Here is an 18485-nt window from a genome sequence, read left to right as displayed (position 1 = left end):
AGGTAGTCAGGCTTCATGGTCAGCACCCCTTACTGTCACTCAGCCCTACCCTCAGTCTTTGAAAATGGAAGAGAACCTCACTTCTCAGAGGCCAAGTCATGGAGAAGACGTTAGAACCATAGAGAAAAGGTTAGGAGCACAGGCTTTAGGATCTCACTCCACCCAAGTTTACGTTTCCAGCTCTCCACTGAAGCCCAAGCAACTTAACCCTCAGAGTCTCAGTTTTCTCATCTGTAAAATGGGGATGATTTGTTTTTTATAGAAGAAGAATGGCTTAAATTTTATAACAATTATTCATCTCATTTTGATATCTGGAGTATAATTAAAGTCAGACTTCCTTTGTTTATTTAGCCATTAGGTTTGATGAAGTACATTTTTCTTTTCTTTCTTTTTTTAAATTTTATTTTACTTTAAGTTTTGGGATACATGTGCAGAATGTGCAGGTTTGTTACATAGGTAAACCTGTGCCATGGTGGTTTGCTGCACCTATTAACCCATCACCTAGGTATTAAGCCCCGCATACATTAGCTTTTGGTCCTGAGGCTCTCCTTCCCCTCACCCGCTGCAAAAGGCCTTGGTGTCTGTTGTTTTCCTCCCTGAGTCCATGTGTTCTCATTATTCGGCTCCTACTTATGAGTGAGAACATGCTGTGTTTGATTTTCTCTTCCTGCATTAGTTTGCTGAGGATAATGGCTTCCAGCTTTATCCACGTCCCTGCAAAGGACACAATCTCATTCCTTTTTATGGCTGCACAGTATTCCATGGTGTATATGTACCACATTTTATTTATCCAGTCTATCGCTGATGGGCATTTGGGTTGATTCCATGTCAAGGAATTAATTTTACTGCTTTGCTATTGTGAGTAGTGCTGCTATGAACATACGCATGTACATATCTTTGTAATACAATGATTTATATTCCTTTGGGTATGTACCCTGTAATGGAATTGCTGGGTTAAATGGTATTTCTGGTTCTAGATCCTTGAGGAATCGCCACACTGTCTTTCACAATGGTTGAACTAATTTACATTCCCACCAACAGTGTAAAAGCATTCCTGTTTCTCCATGGCCTCGCCAACATCTGTCATTTCTTGAGTTTTTAATACTTGATATTCTGACTGGTGTGAGATGGTATCTCATTGTGGTTTTGATTTGCATTTCTCTCAGAGTTAATTAATAAATTAAGGGATGTAACTAAGTAGAATATGTGGCACACAGTAATCACTATATAAATGGTAACCATCAGCACCATATATTCACAATGACCATCCAAGGAATTATTAATCGTATTTTTAACATTAACAGATAAAGAAAAGGCTCAGGGAGGGTTAGTGACTCATCCAAGGGCCTCACAGTGAACAGAATTGACATTGTAACCCAGGAGTTCTGACTCCAAGTCAAGGCCTTTTTCTGTTACTTCATAGCTGCCTCTACTTCTGCACAGTTGGTTCTATATTAAATGACCTTTAATATTGTCCTACTTGCAGCTCAGCTCTAGGCTAGGCACTATGGAGACTGCAGTCACTGCAGATAACTTGCTATGGGTCCCATTGTCCAGATGCCAGGCAGGGGTCAAGGAAAAGAATCTTAAGCAGGGCTCTTTGAGGTGGGTGTAAGAATTGTCATTGCACTGATGGAAAACTTGACTCAGAAAGGGAGTTGCGGCCAGGTGTGGTGGCTCACGCCTGTAATCCCAGCACTTTGGGAGGCTGAGGCAGGTGGATCACCTGAGGTCAGGAGTTCAGGAATTCAGGAAGAAATAAATATCAGAAATAGAGCATTTAAAATTGAGAGTTGAGAAGAGACTTGAGATAACACTAAGCTTTGTATTCTCAGGCAGGATAGGAAAGAAAAATGCAGAAAAACACATTGAATTTTTGAACAGACATGCCTACATTCTAACCCCAGCTATGCTGTTTGGAACCTCTGAGACCTTGGTCCCCGTGCTAGCTCTGGGCTCTGTTGTAGGTTCAGATAACATATTTGAGGATGCCTAGTGTGCAGTAAATGCTCTACGGGTGTCAGCCAGTAGGAACAGAGACACCGAGTGGGGAGTGCGTAAGAGGTGAGGGTGCTGATGAAGGCATTTATGAGCCAGGTTGGGGAAGGAGAGCTGCAATGCTTTGTTAACACCAAAGAGAAAGGGGCCTAAATGCCAGAAAAGGAAGGGGCTGCCCTTCCCCCTGCAGAGCACGGGGCCCCACAAAGCTACATAGGGGAGCCGTATAATGAAAAGGATGCTCCCAGGGGGTTAATGTTGCAGCAGTGGGCCAGATAGACTGTATGCAGGCAAAAGAGAAAAATAAGAGAAGAAAAACCCAGCATGAGTCAATAAAGAAATATTGTAACTTGCTTCTGATCAGAAAGGACCAGTTTCCAGTTTTTCAACCAGACCTGTGTATCCTGCTGGGTGAGTGTTTTTCTTATTTCTGCTGGACAACAGACAAAAAGGCACGGAGAAATTGAAAGCTGAGTGGGATCATTCTCCTTAAGAATCCTTACAGCAGCCAGATAGAGGCCAATTCCGTCAGGGAGAGAGAGAAGGGGAGGTAGAAGGCCCTGGTGGGAAGACGGGCTGTTGTTGCTGGTCCGGCACCCGTCCACCCTTGCTCTGGCAGTGGCCTGCACTGTAATACTTGTACGCAGAGGCAAATACCCTCACCGCCCAAAAGGGACTGTCCTTTCTGGCTTCATGTGGTTCTGCAGAGCTGTGAGTCCATATGCTGGCTTATTCCTAGTTCGCCAGGCCCGGCCAATCCTAATAACCTCCACCCACCCTCTCGGACACTGTCTGCCTCCACCACCCAACAGGCCCACTCTGGACTGGTAATTCATTCTCCCAAGCTGGTCCAAGCTGGACCAAAGGAAAGCAGCCCGCGCTCTCTGAATCTGAACTGCCAGCAGACAGCTCCCTCTTGTGGGGAAAATCATTTGAGGACAGAAAGAGTGAGAGAGATCGGAGGTAGAGGAGATTCCGGAAGGCAAGGCCCGCCAGAAAAACTATCAGCAGAGCCAACAGACAACCCACAAAATGGGAGAAAATATTCACAAACTATGCATCCGACAAAGGTCTAAGATCCACAATCTATAAGGAACTTACATAAATTCACAAGTAAAAAAACAACGCCATTAAAAACTGGGCAAAGGATGTGAACAGCTACTTTTCAAAAGAAGACATATCCGCGGCAAACAAGCTTGTGAAAAAATGTTCAACATCATTAATATTAAAGAAATGCAAATAAAAACCACAATGAGACACCATCCCACACCAGCCAGAATGGCTATTATTAAAAAGTCAAAAAATAACAGAGGCTGTACACCAAACTCCAACACACAATTTACCTATATAAAAACCTGCACATGGGCCCTGAACCTAAAATCAAAGTGTAAAAACAAAACAAAACAAAAAAAAAGGTAATATAAAAAAACACTCAAAAAAGGGAGAAAGTGAAGAGGACAAGGAAAAAGAGAAGAATGGAAGGAGAAGGAAAGTGAGGGGGAAAAGGAAGGGGAGAGGAGGAGGAAGATCTGTTCTGACCCCGTGTAAGGGTCTGCCCTGACCCTAGGTAAAGGCCTGCACTGACTCAAAGGTCCTGTCCTGACACTATGTAAGTGCCTGTCTGACTCTATGTAAGGGCCTGTCTGACCCCATGTAAGGGCTTGTCTGACCCACTGTAAGGGCCTGTCCTGACCCCATGTAAGGGCCTGTGCTGACCCTGTGTAAGGGCTTGTCCTGACCCCATGTAAGGACCTGTCTGACCCACTGTAAGGGCCTGTCCGACCGACTGTAAGGGCCTGTCCTGACCCCGTGTATGGGCCTGCACAGACCCTCTTTTCCAGCTGAATTCAGAATTCTGGCCTCTCTTTAAAGGTGCCATCCAGAAACTTTCAACTGTGCCAGTCTTGATTAATAGCCTTTCTATAAGGCACTTTGGTGCTCAGCAGTCCTTAATCTCTGCCATTTCTTGCAGTCAGTTGTTAAGGTGGAGAACTTTCAACATCAAGAATGCATGGAATTAGGGAAGAGAAGTCCCACCCTTCCTTTCTTCTTGGGGAGGGTGTGGAGGAAGGCATAAGGAGTGGAGTTTGGGGGCGAATGCGTGAGAGTTTTATCACCAGCTGAGGGTATCCTTCCATCCTTCACCATCACCTGATGCCGCCCTGAGTCTCCGACCCTCCCCAGCCATGCTGCCCACAGGGGATGTCGAGAGGGGCTGAGTCAGAGGCTGCACCCACCTTTCCCCTGCTTGTGCACCTGGCCTTGCAGGGTGACATTGGCCTTGAGCGGGGGCTGCTCATCGTGGACAACCCAGCAAGCAAACTCACGCTCCTCCGGCGTGACCTCTGCCTGCCACGTGTGCTCCAGAGAGTATGTCCCATCTCGATTTCTGGTGGCCTGAGGGGACGCCAGGGTCTGGATCATGCGCCTGTTCTCCATCCAGGTGAGTCGCAGGTGGGCGGGATAGAAGTGGAGGACATGGCAGGTGAGATTCACTCTGTCTTGCACACGTACACGGGTCCCAGAGGTTTCAGTGGTGATCTTCAGGGTGGGGACAACTAGACAGAGGAATAGGAAGTAAGATCTGGTGAAATCAGCCCCTGCCTGTGGCCACCCATGCTTTCCTCTCCAGGGACCAGCCCCAAGGTCTCTCGCTTTTTTGTAAAGAAATAATTTTTTCTTGTATGCACAATGTAAAGCAAATAGGGCTAAATGTTAATATTCATTAAATATGGGTAAGGATACAGGGGTGTCTGCTATATTCTGTGTTTTTGAAATATTTCATATCAGAAAATGTAATTTTAAGAATTAGTAAAAGGCGATGCCCATGAGGACAGGGACTTTATTTTGCTCGTTGCTGCATCCCCAGCACTGAGCACAGTGTCTGGCATACAGTGGCTATTCATTATTATTAAATTAATAATAAACATTTTAATTAAAAAACTGTAACAATGACATTAATAGAACAAAGATGTTTAGAAAGGGAGTCTGGGGCCAGATAATAACAAGATGAAACATTCATAAGTAAGTTACTGTATGCCAGGCACCGTTATGTGTGTTTTATAAGGAATAATTCATTTAATCTTCACAGGACACCTATGAAGTAGGTCCTCATCTTATTCCTATTATATAAAGAAACTGGCATTAAATAGTCACATAACTCACAAGATCCCACAAGTTATAAAGTGGCACAGGTAGGATTAAAACCCAGACAGTAAACCCCTGGAACCTGCGCTTATAACCACAATACACACGATCGGAAATCAATGAGGAATTTCATTTCCCCATTTATGAAATGAGGCTTTGGGCAAAACCCCTGAAAGCTGGATGCTTCCAGGGTTAATGTCCACCCCACCTGACTGCCCATTCACCTCGGAGCACTTGGGAGAGATTCATGGTTGTTTTCAGGGGCTCTAGCAGGGCCCTGTGGGTGACTTCGCAGGTGATCTCAGATGAGACATCCTGTCGGGTCAGTGTCACCCATGCCTTGCTGGTGATGAAGTCATTGCCTTCATTGTCAGGCACCAGGCGCTGAGCTGAGGCTGGATGTTCATCACTGTCCTTCAACCAGGTAACATTGAAGTCCCGGGAGAAGTCCTTGGAGTTGAAGGGGCCAGCAGTACAGTTGAAAGGCACCGAGTCTCCAGGGCTTGTCCTCTGAGATGGACCAGTCAGAGAGATGAAGGGCTGTCCAGCTAAGGAAAGAGCAACTGTGACTGCACACTGAGGATGGGACACACCCCACAGGCACCAGTGGCACCAGAGCTGTGTCAGGCCCTGGGGACCTACTATGTGCTGTATCTGGTTCCATCTTCAGGCAGCACATCAGCATTTGATCAAAAGAAAACAAGCAAATGCAAATGTGATTACGACTGAGCCCAATGCCCTCAAGGAAACCCAAAGAGTGCACAGATGGAGAATATGGGGAGGACTTATTCTAGAAGGGCAGCTGGGGAAGAATTCCTTGAGGAGGTGACATATCATTAAGCTGAAACCGAGGAATGAATAGGAGCCAGCCATGGGAAGGGACAGAGGAAGGACATTCCAGACAGCAGGGATAGCAGGAGAGAAGGACCTCGGGCAGGAATAGCTTGGTGGGCTTGAGAAACCAAGAAGTCTGTAGGACCCTAGTGTCATGGCAAAGAGGTCCAGAGTGAGAAGAGCCTGGGGACCATGGTGATAATCTTGATTCTATTCTGAGAGTGATGGGAAACCAGACGAGACTTTGATAGAGGGGCAAAGTGGTCTGATGTACATTTTTTTAGAAGATAACTGGGGTTGTGTGGAGAATGGGAAGGAGGGTGGCAGGAATGGAAGCAGGGACACCAGTGGGGAAGCTGGTACAGGCCTCCAGGCCGAGGTGATGGTAGCCTGGACTAGGGTGGTGAGAAAAGGAGACTCAAGACACATTCGGAAGATACAGCTCACAGGACTCAGTGACGGGCAGGATAGGGGATGAGGGACAGAATGAATTATGGATCAACAATTCCCAGGTTTTCTCTAGAGCAGCTGTGTGGGTGGTAGCTCTACGCTTTGAGATGGGAAGAACTAGAGAAGGACCGAGTTGGGATAGGAAGGGAATGGTGATGAATCAGGATTTCCACTGTGGATGTAAGTTTATAAGGATTTGAATGTAAAGTCAAGAATCACCCCAACAGGGATGGTTGGCCCTCCTACTCGGGTCCCTCCCATCAACACCTCACTAGACCCCCGTCCTCTGCTTGCTTACCTCCAGTGACAGGGAGCACTCTCCATGAAAAGCAGCTCCATTTACCCTCACACACAGCTAGGACTATGACAAAATATTTCCTGCTTCTGGGATATAACCTGAGACCTGTCTTCCAGAATTTTTCCAGGAAAACTGCAGGATGAGACTCACCCCTCCTCCTAAGGACAGCCCTGCAGAGCTCTGGAGCAGGAACCTCCCCAAGTCTTCGCAGCACTCCCTGAGCCCCTGCTCTGCACCAGGTCAGGAGTTGGGTGCTGAGACCACAGAGATGAGTCAGACAGGACCCCTACCCTTGAGAAGCATCTGGTCAGGTGCGGGGGAAAGGCAAATAAACAACCTGTGACAAGCAGGATGACAGGCAGAGGGCAGCACAGGAGGCCATAGGAACTCATCCTCTTAGCACACAGCTCTGGTACCTTCTGAACTGTGCTCTGCCCTTATCACCCACCCTGCACACAGCACCATGTGGTTCAGAAAACACTTTCAGCCGTGTATGCTTCTTTTTCTCCACATCCCAGCTATGGGAGGCTGGTATTATTGTCCCCACTTTCAGAAGAGGAAACAGAGACTCAGAAAGGTCTCATGACTTGCTCAAGGTCACACAGCCTATCAGTGGCTAAGGAAGGAGGGTAAGAAGGCCGGTCTGACTTTGGGTCCAGGACTCTTCCATGTCTCCAATGCTGGAGGCTCCATCACTCTGGCGACTTCTCTCTCTCCTTCTTTCTCTCTCTGTCTTTTCCACCCTTACACCCTTTCTGATCCAGAACAGGTAGCCACCCAGACTAGAGCTGACATCAAGAAATCTGGGAGGTGGGCTCTTCTTTTACCTCCTGACCTCCCCTGAGCCCCTCACCATTAGGTCACTTCCTCCTCTGATCCCCCAGCTCCCACCAACTGCCTTTATCCACAAGGTCTACATTGAAGAAAAGATGAAAAATAGCACCTGACTGGCAGGAAAACAGTTCGGTCACGTCTTCTGAGCCTCAGTCTCCCTTCAGGAAGACACGGTGGCTGGATTTGGTCATTCCTGGGGGTCTCCTTGCCTGCCCTGAGGGTCTCTCTGGACAGGAATCAGGACTCACCTGTGAGTCCCAGCAGAAGGGTAGGCAGGAGGGAGCCCAGGGCCCACCCAGGTGTGGTAGCCATGGTGAGAGACTCACAGTGCTCCTGGTCTGTTCCCGGTGACAACCACTGGATAAGGCCCTGAAAGAGCCCAGGAGCCACTGGCCAGCCTCTGACAGCCTGGAGCAGACCTTATACTTCCCAGTTGCTCACCCCACCCCATTCCCTGCCATGCCTGGAGCAGAGGCTTGAGCCACAGTGAGAGAAGTGGTCATTGTGGCCAAGGCCTCCTTCCAAGCCCCAAACCTTCAGGCCTGTGGTGTCTAGCCAGCGAGGCATCTGGAGCCTTTCACTGGGTTCCAACCGTCTCTGATTCCCCATGAGCAAGACAGGGAAGTGGTTGAGCTCTGCCTCAAGCTTCAAGCCACAAAGCTGGCCTCTGATAGGCTGAGCCTTGATGTCCCTTCTCCTGGAGGCTCCTCCATGCTTAACAAGCAGCATCAAAAGCCTGCCCTGTCCCAGACCCAGACATGGCTTCTGGGAATGCAGAATGGATCAGACATGGGCCCAGAGGGTTGAGAAGTGAGCCTTGACATACACAACCACGTGCAACCAAGAAAGACCCTAGACTTTGAAACCCAACCCTTGCCTCACGGCTTCACTAGGCTTGCACAATGGCAGCACGGATTACCTGTGGCCCAAAATTGTCTACTAGGCTCCAAGTTGGGGAAACATGAATTTGAAACACAGCCACCAGTTTCCCTGACCTCCCTATGAAAACAGCCTCTCCCTTTGGTCTCCCCATTTCCTTACCCTGCATTACTTGGCTTTCCAGTGGTTAGCCCTGATGTATACTTATTTGTTTTTATCCACTTCCCTCATGAAAAATAAATGATTTGCCCTGAAGACTACTGATCTTTATTCATGGCTGTAACCAGCAGCCACACAGTGCCGGGCACAGAATAGATACTCGGTAATAACAAATGAACCTCTGGGGCCAGGTATGATTACAAAGCAGCCAAGCCTGGCCTGCTCCCCGGCCATCCCATCTCTTTGGGGTCTGTACGCTCAGCTAAAGTGGAGGGAGAGGATAGAGAGGAGTTGTCAGCCTGGGGGAGGTTGTTACAGAAACTCCCCCCAACCTCACAACCCCCCACCACCACCCAGCCAAGCAAGGCACCCTAAAATGACTCCTAGATATTGGGTGCCTGCAGGAGGAGGAGGCTGGCTTCTCTTTTTCCAGGTGTCTCCTGAAGCAACAGTGAATTTGTTGATCCACCTTGATGTTGCCCTGAGCAAGAGAAAAAGGAACTGAAAAGAGATGGCAGGGTAGAGGGACGGGGTGGGAGGGCAGCAGCTCAAGCTTCCTCCTTGCAGAGTGGCAAGGGGGTGAGGTCCATGGAGAGATCCCCACTGAAAGGAGGGAGCTGAGCTTAGAGCATCCCACTCAAGAGAGATGACCACTGGCAAGAGGGCCTAGGAGTAAGAGACTGCAGCATGGACTCCAGCGGGGAGCTGTAAACGTGGATCAGATCATGCATAAGAGAGACTGTGCAGCAGACTGTGTACCCCCACAGCATACACACATGGGCACACCCACATGCACATGCATGCATGCACACATGCAGGATCCTTCTAGGAATCCATACCTGTGCCCTAGGAGGCAGCTGGCTTCCAGAGTCCAGCCATAGTGAACAGAGCATTGTTGAACAGAGCATAGTGAACAGAGCATTGTTGGGTAAAAGGTCCCTCTTTTTCCATCTTCCCTCCCAGGCCCCAACACACTAGATGATAGACAGACCCAATTCAGGGAAAGGAGGAGGAACAAAAGGATGCTTTACCTCCATCCCTTCCAGATCCTTCAGCAGGGACTTGGGGGCAGCATTGGACTGGGGTGAGGGGAGGAGGTGGATGCTGAACTAGACGTAATTGTTGGTGTTTTCAACCAGACTAGTTTGGACTGGCCTTAACAGGGCCTGACACAGAATAGTTATTTTATTTTGATAAAATTATTCATCTACCCTCAGTTCCTTGGTGACACTAGCCACATTTCAGGGGCTCAATAGTCACATGTGGCTTCTGGCTACCATAGCAGACAGTGAGGTCTTGGGTGAAACATTCCTTCATCAGGGAAGTCTTTTCTACCTAATATCTCCCCGTAGGTTCAAATACGTCTCTTGCAGAGCATTTATCACAGTTATAATTAAATTGTTAACTTGAAACTAGTTGCATAATAATTCTTTCCCTTATTAGACTGTGGGCTCTGGAGCACAGGGACCATGTTCTTGGTCACTAGTGTAAATAAGTGCTGGATGAATGTTTGTTGGATGGATGGATGGGTGGATGGATGGATGGGTGGATGGATGGATGGATGGATGGATGGATGGATGGATGGATGGACCCATGGATAAACTAGGAGGAAGGTATGTGCTACAGGGCAAGGGAAAGAAGGAAGCACTCCCACTGAGAAAGCAAAGAAGGCTTCCTGGAGGAAGTGGGCTTCTTTTAGGGTTCCTTTCTCTGCCCTCCAGCTTAATCATACCATTTACACAGAAGGAGAAGACTGGCGACACCCAGGCTAAGCTGCAGTGGGTGGGCAGCCATGGGCGGCCTGCCTTGTGAGGCTGGAAGGCTAAAGGGGAAGTGGTGAAGATGGAGTTTTCCAAGGGATGGCCTGAGGAATGCCAAGTTACCCACAGGGCTCACCCAGGCTGAGCCATGCATCCACTGGGTAAGGCTTAGCTTCCTCTGAGTAGAGTCACGTCAGTCTCCTTCCTTATTCTAGCACTGGCAAGAATTGGCTGTCACTTACTCTATAAGCATGACCTTTTATAGGAGCTGGGGACCTAAGAGCCCTCATCATGAATATGGGCCCCCGTGCTGGCCTAACAGGCTGAGGGACCAGAAAGGACAGAGAGCTGCTAGCTCTTCAGAAAAGGGACATTGGGCCAGGCACGGTGGCTCACACCTGTAATCCCAGCACTTTGGGAGGCCGAGGCAGGCAAATGACGAGGGCAGGGGTTCGAGACCAGCTTGACCAACATGGTGAAACCCCATCTCTACTAAAAATACAAAAATTAGCCAGGCATGGTGGCATGCGCCTGTAATCCCAGCTACTCGGGAGGCTGAGGCAAGAGAATCGCTTGAACCCGGGAGGCAAAGGTTGCAGTGAGCCAAGATCTTGCCAGTGCACTCCAGCCTGGGGACGGAGCAAGACTCTGTCTCCAAAAAAAAGGACATTGATACCCCTAAAATCCAACTCCTTGCTCCAAGGACCCATGGATCTTTTACCCTCACCCCATCTTCTTGGACTCATCCTCGACAAGCTGCACAGGTCACTCTGAGCCTCCTGCGAACACAGGTCCATGTCTCCCCAACACAATGATCAGCCTCCCTGGGGACAGGAACCCTTCCTTGTCCACTTGCTCCATGTCTGAGACCTCACTGCCTTGCACAGCCCCTGACACTGAAGAGCCCCTGAACATGCATGTGTTAAATCAATTTGTTTGATTATTGATTTACTTACTCCTCCATCAGTTCTTTATAGAGTGCCAATTATGTAGCAGGCATCATTCGGGGCACTGAGCAAGTGAGCAGTGAGCAAGATAGTAAAAACAAAGGAATAACTAGGCAGTATAATTCCAGGGAGGTTAACTGGTAAGAAGAAAAATAAAGAAGGCAGGGGATAGAGAGTGGCGGGGGTATATTTTAGACCATGTGCACAGGAAGCCTTTTCTGGGAGGGGCCTATGAGCTGAGACCTGAATGAAGGAAGTGGAAGTCACAGGGAGTTCTAGGAAAAGAATGTTCCAAAGAGAGGCATGCACTTGCAGGGCAGGCATGAGCTGGGCATACGTGAGCCACAGCAAGGTCACTTGGTGGGAGCAGAGTGAGGGGACAGATGGTCATGGGAGAAACTGCAGGACTTGATCTTGGAGGCTGTGTGCTGATGAGGTAGGAGTATAATCTGTGTGCAATGCCTTGGGCAGAGAGCAGTACCGGAGCAGGATCCAGGTCGCAGATTGCAAACTCACACTCTGGTGGCTGTGTGTATGTGTGTGTTGGAGGAGGGACAGACTGGAGGTGGGTAAGGAAGGAAGCAGGGAAGAAGAAGAAGCAAGAGGCCACTGCAGTTGGGGATGGCTGGACACAGGACTCTGGAGCTGGGGGAGAGATGCGTGATGGAGATGGGGGATAGATATTTGCAAGTTGTCAACTTGTGGATAGTTTCCACATGGACATTGCATAGGATGAAACCACCTCGGGAAAGAAGAGATCGGGGGAGAGGAAGAGGGGGAAGGAAGGTCCTGGGGCTGGGATTCTGATCTGGCTCTGCCACCAATTTGCAGGGTGAGCTTGGGCCATCTCTCTGGGCTTTGGATTCTACAGCTGGACATGGAGGGAACTGATCTAGGTGATCTCTAAGGATCCTTCTTCTTTGAATATTCACAGGCCTGGTTTCATTTCCTGTACCCAGGAGTTTCAGTCTGGGCCGGGGCTCCACTCACCCCACTGCTGAGCCTGCTGGTTATCTGACCCCTGCATTGCATAGGGCCCCACTCTCAGAGGGACCCGCACTTGATTTACTGCTCTGCTGTTACTGTTTTGAAACATTTAATTATTCTGGGACATGCTCTGCTAATTATGTGGCCAGTGCTACCATGTGCCTTTGGTCTACTGCTGTGAGGTGAGGCAGGAGCACAACATGGCTGGTGGAAGGTCCCCCAGGTTGTTGGGTGCCAGGACCAAGGGCCCTTGCTGGACCCCTCTGAGAACTCCCAGTCCCTGCTATCACCAACACCACCCTCCCAATGCCTCCCCAGACTCACCAATCCCAGAAAGATAACCTTGGCATTCCTGAACTTCCTTTTCCTCTTTCCTTCAGAAACTGATCAAATAGTCAAGCGTAAAGGCCAAAACCGTGGAATTCTGATATAGACCAGGATTTCCGAAGATACGAGCCATGGACTGACACGCAGATCACAGCCCCACCCCAGATGTAGAACCCTACAGAGGTCCTAAAATCTGCAGTTGAACAAACTAAACAAAACAGCATTCTGACTGAGTTAAAACTTAAGAACTACTGATTTAAACTAATGACCCAGAGGAGTTCAGGATGATGACTTGATGGGGGCATTGATGCTGCCTGCACTGGGGGGTGGGGAGAAGGAGGGAAGCCAGGGAGAGATTAACTACTCAGCCACAGGCTCCTTGTCCTTCATGTCTCAGCTCAAATGTCCACCCCAGGAAGCCTTCCCTGACTCCAGCACACAGTGAGCTGAGACCCTGCTCCAAGCTCCCTCAACTCCTGACCTTAGCAGAGCACCTGTCACACCTTCTTATCATTGGTGACTGTCACTACTGCTAGACTGCATGCACCATGGAGGCCAGGAATGGGGACTCTCTTGATCTCCATGGTATCTGCAACACCTAGCACAAGATGTAGCACAAATAAGATGCTCGACAAATACTTGTTCAATGAATGAATGAAGAGAGTTTGGACGTGTAGGGTCAAGGGAATCTTTCAGTCCTAAGAATCTGACACTTACCTTGGAGTGAAGGCTGGTTACTGCCTCTTGCCTGAGGAGACCCTATAGAGGGCTAGCACTATAATTCCCCTCCCCTGGCTGATCTTAAAGTGATGGAAAAAAGACTGACAGGGGAAAATTTAGACTAAGGTGTTAAAGGCTAACATACTATTTCACCCTTCAATATTGGTTGTGATTTCCAAAATGCTATTTGCTAACCCCACTGAGCATCTCACTGGGAAGATCCAAGCCATTGAGGAAAGAAAACAAGCAAAAGAGATTTAAGGGTTAAAGAAACCCTCTTTTGATACTTCACATCATCCCAACAAACTTCTCTGCTGCAGGAGCTGAAGACTTCAGCCACTACAGGTGGACTAACTCCAGTGACCCCTATCTCCATGAGAGCAAGCAGATATAATAATGGGAGATGATGGGTGAAGATCAATGCCTTAACCCTAAAGAATGGCTTTAATGGTGGACCTGTAGGTTGTCAGCACTTCGGTGGGACACATCTGTAGGAAGAGGAGAAGAAAAGGAAACTCAATGAGGTGATTTGCCTGATAACTTACAGAGAGACCAGCAAGCCAGACAGGAACAACTAGGACCAATGAGGAAGTTACAAGAGGTTCATTTCTGCTTAAGAGAAGCAAGAATTTTCTAACAATAAATGCTGTCCAGCAACGAAACTGTGTATCTTTGGGGGGAACTTTCTTTCATCAGGGAAGTGTAAGTATAGAACTCCTGTTAGAGATGCTGGACAAGGAGTCTAGTTGGACTAGATAAATGATTTTCAAGCCATAGGTCACAATGCTTTCATAGGGCATGAAATCAATGTAGTGGACCTAAAACAGCAATTTTTTAAATGGAAAAGATAGAAGAGAGAGGAAAGAAAAGAATGAAAGGAGGAGAAGGGAAAAGTTAGAAGATAGAATAGGAGGTGAGGGGAGGAGAGATAAAAGAAGAGGAATTATGTGAGTTTATCCCACATAAGAAAGGCAAGAACTGTTCACCAAAACTTTTCTCTGTGTGTGTGTGGGGGGGGGGGGGGGGCATGCGCACACACACTGGGTGGCAATATAAAGTATATTACTAACTGTGGGTGATAGTCAAAAAGATTGAACACCTCAGGAAGTTGATCTCTAAGATCCTTCAAACTTTGCAGTTATGTGACATGAGGTCCTTAGGTTTTATGTATCAAATTATGAGAATAGGATTCTAAGATTCATTTATTTCTTTTTTTATTCATTTACTCCACATTTATTTAATACCTATTTTAAGCCATACTGGGTGCTAGGGGCAAAGAGATACATTAGAATCAGTTCCTGCCCTCCACTTAAGAGATGGAGATGAACATTTACACAGATCATTATAATACAGTGTAGTATATGCTTCAGTAAGCATTTGGCTAAGATTTATACACCTTTCACCCAGCCCCCTGTGCGAACTGATTTTCTTATCTCCATTTTACAGATGGGGAAAAAAAAATCAAAGCTCAAATGGTCACACAAAGGGTGAATCAAGGTCCACCCAGCAGAACCAGAATTTGAACCTAAGACCACCAGGAGAGCCTGAATTTCTAACCGCTGGGCTCCACTGGGGTGTGAAGGGCAGGTGGATGGGATATGGAGGCTCAGAGAAGGAAGGCTGACTGCAGCAGCTAGGGGTGGGGTGGGGAAGAGGCCAGGGAAGGCTTCATAGCCAAGGGATCCTTGAGCTATGTCTTGAAGGAAGAAGACTTGGATGGCTTGACAAGGGGGCAAAGGTGTCGCCTTCCATACAGCCAGCAGAAGCCGCTCAGAGAACAGCAAAACGTGTGCGATGTAGAGCAGGCAGACCTGATGTGAACTTCCGTTCCAGCTTTTACTATCCGTGTGACCCTGGATAAGTCGCCTAACCCCTCTAAACCTCCATTTCTTCATGCATTAGATGGGAGTTATTATGAAATGAGAGATTACACACCTAATGCATCTAGCATTAGCACAGTGCCTGGAAAATAATAGAAGCCTCATGCTAATTACAACCTATTTATGACAGTTTGCCGCTTATCAACTGAGTAACCTTGAGCAAATTGCTAACCTCTCTGTGCCTCACTTCCCTCATCTTTACAATGGGAATCATAATAGCAGTATCACATATAGTTATGAAAATAAAATTAATACACCTGACATGCTTAGAAGAATATGAGGCAAAAATCATGTGGATGATAGAGGTAGGTCACTGTTAATACTTCTATGTGCTACACACCGTGCAGAGAGTTTTACCACTTTATTTATTAATTAGGTTAACAAATGATCATTGAAGGTTTGCTAGGTTCCAGGAAATATTCAAGGTGCAGCAGAGAATACGAAGTAGGTTAGGACAAGGCTGGAACCCTGGGCGGAATTTGTTTGCTGGGGAGTGGGAGGGAGAATAGGATTTGGGTGGGAGGTGAGATAAGTGGTGAGAAATGAGGCTGGAGAGACAGAATGGGTCAGATCATAAAAATCATTTTATGTCATGTCGTCCTATAAACAGTGGTGAGTCCACGGAGATTTTCAATCTGGGGGATTTTTATTCTTAGAATTTATGATTCTCCAGTTGTAAAACTCTATGACTCTACGTGCCAAAGTCTTTATGATTCCAAGATTATAGTCCTATGATTTTGTGACTCTTAATATTTCTTACTTGCTGTAGTAGATTGATATTAAAACTCCCCACAGTGGAGACTTTTGTTTTCAACTCTGACATGCAAAGAACTCGGAAGTCATTACTCCTGACCTTACAACAAGAAAAGGCTGGATATGCTGAAAATCAGTGACTTTCCTTGAACCCATTAGAAAACTGAGGTTGCAGAGCAAACTACCACCTAAAAGTCTGGAGAGTCAGGTGAGTCCAGATAGATGTGACCCCCAAGTTCTGCTTCCCTGGAGCAATGCCTAAGTCGGTCAGTGGGAATGCTTGTATAGTAACTCTGATGAATTGCCAAGGCTATGTGCAGACTAGCATGAGAGGCAGAAGCGTGAGAGGGAAGACCTCACACTCTTGCAGGTTTTTCATCCAGAAAGCTCACCAAGTTCCATTAAGAAAGCTCCCCACAGGGCCCCAGCAGGGAGAGGCAAAAGACAGCTATGTGTGAAGCCCACCCAGGATCTCTTCCCTCATCTCCAGAGGCAAGGACTTCGGCAGAGGGCACTTCTGAAACTCTATCCTCGCTAGGCTAAAGGAGCTCTGCATCACTCCAGGCCTCTCCAGACTTCCTGTCGCACCTAGGGAGGAAAAAAGTGGTGGCAGGGGAGGGAGCTCTACCCCTGCAGGAAGAAGAAAAACACTTCTAAAGTCCATACTCCTGAAGCAAGAGGCCCACCAAAGATTGAGACTTAATAAGAGGATTAGGGAATTCCTCTGTCCTCCATACTCTAGCACATACCAATAAGGCTCCAATAGAGTACAGTGACTTACAGCTGCAAGACACAGACTCTCTGGGGAGCTGTACAAAGGAAAGCTCCAGAGCCAAGAGAAGAGAAAACAAGGACCTTAAAGGAATTGGAAGTCTCTGATGCTTATAGCTACAACAAGCATTAAATGCTGCCCAACTCCTAGCCAGATTAACATCAATCCTCACACTAAAGGTCTATTTACCTCAGTGTTTATTTTCTTATTCAACATGTCCAGCTTTCAGCAAAAATTTACAAAGCAAGCTGTAGAGGCTGAGCATCCCTAATCTGAAAATCTGAAACTTTTTGAGGGCCAACATGACAACACAAGTGGGAAATTCTACACCTGATCTCATGGGATGGTCTGCAGGCAAAACACAGTCAAAACTTTGTTTCATGCACAAAATTTTAAAAATACTGTATAACTGGTTGCATTGGCATGCACCTGTAGTCCCAGCTACTTAGGAGGCTGGGGGCAGGAGGATTGCTCGAGCCCAGCAGTTCAAGTCCAGCCTGGGCAACATAGCAACACTCCATCTCTCTATATACTTTATATGCTCACACACACTCACACACAGTATATGTGTGTATTTTATACACATAGTATAAAATTTACACTATAATTTTATATGCATAGTACATAATATTAGTCCGTTTTCATGCCGCTGATAAAGACATACATAAGACTGGGCAATTTACAAAAGAAAGAGGTTTAATTGTACTTACAGTTCCACGTGAAGCCTCACAATCATGGTGGAAGGCAAGGAGGAGCAAGTCACATCTTACATGGATGGCAGCAGGCAGAGAGAGCTTGTGCAGGAAAACTCCCCTTGTTAAAACCATCAGATCTCATGAGATTTATTCATTATCATGAGAACAGCATGGGAAAAAACTGTCCCCATAATTCAATTACCTCCTACTAGGTCCCTCCCACAACACATGGGAATTCAAGATGAGATTTGGTGGGGGGACACAGCCAAACCATATCATATAGTATAAAATTATCTTCAGGTTATGTGTGTAAGGTATGTATGAAACATAAATGAATTTTGTGTTTAGACTTGGGTCCTACCTCCAAGATATCTCATTATGTATATGCAGACATGCCCAAAAAAAAAAAAAAAAACTCTAGGACACTTCTGGTCCTAAATATTTTAGGTAACACATACTTAATCTGTGTTATTTCTCCAAGGCTGCTGTAACAAATTAGGACAGGCTGGGTGACTAAAAACAACAGAATTTTATTCTGTTAATGTTCTGGAGACCAGAAATCCAAAATCAGAATCACTGGGCTAATACCAAGGTGTCAGCAGGGCTGTGTTCCCTCTTAAGGCTCTATAAGGAAGAATCTCTTCCTTGCCTCTCCCAGCTTCTAGTAGCTGCTGGCATTCCTTGGTTTGTAGCCAAATCACTCCAATCTCCTTCTCTCTGGTCATGTCACCTCCTCCTCTTCTGTGTATCAAATCTCCCTCTGTCACCCTCTTATAAGGAGACATGTAGAAAGAAGTACAAAGTAGGAGGACTCACACTCTCAATTTCAAAACTTATGATAAAGCTATAGTAATTAACACAGTATGATAATGACATAAGGTTATATAAACCAATATATAGACATATAGACCAGTGCAATAGAATTGAAAGTCCAGAAATAAACCCATAAAATATATGGCCAATTGTTTTATGATCAGCGTGTTAAATCCAGTCAGTGTAGAAAGAATAGTCTCTTCAACAGGTTGTGCTGCAACAACAGGATTTC

At 46.9% G+C, this 18485-nt stretch overlaps 1 protein-coding gene across 3 annotated transcripts in view; it reads right to left on the bottom strand.

Moving 5' to 3' along the window:
- Window positions 1–10838, bottom strand: part of LOC101014317 (signal-regulatory protein beta-1-like) — a 29355-nt gene extending 18517 nt beyond the window's left edge. For 2 of the 3 annotated variants that reach the window (XR_002515172.2, XM_021921176.2), the window contains exons 1-2: window positions 5370–10838; window positions 4236–4556 (exon numbers count right to left, since the gene is read on the bottom strand). Coding sequence is in view for 2 of the 3 variants with exons in the window: in XM_021921176.2 (XP_021776868.2) it covers window positions 4236–4556; window positions 5370–5394 (346 nt within the window). In the remaining variant the exon portion in view is untranslated. The remainder of the gene's footprint in view (window positions 1–4235; window positions 4557–5369) is intronic. The other variant, XM_031656629.1, reaches the window with a different exon arrangement.
- Between the last annotated feature and the right edge of the window lie 7647 nt (window positions 10839–18485).

The sequence above is a fragment of the Papio anubis genome, chromosome 16 (genome assembly GCF_008728515.1).
Source record: "Papio anubis isolate 15944 chromosome 16, Panubis1.0, whole genome shotgun sequence".
Taxonomy (NCBI): Eukaryota; Metazoa; Chordata; class Mammalia; order Primates; family Cercopithecidae; genus Papio; species Papio anubis.
The sequence above is the reverse complement of the archived record's forward strand: the minus strand, read 5'-3'. Positions and strand labels throughout refer to the sequence as shown.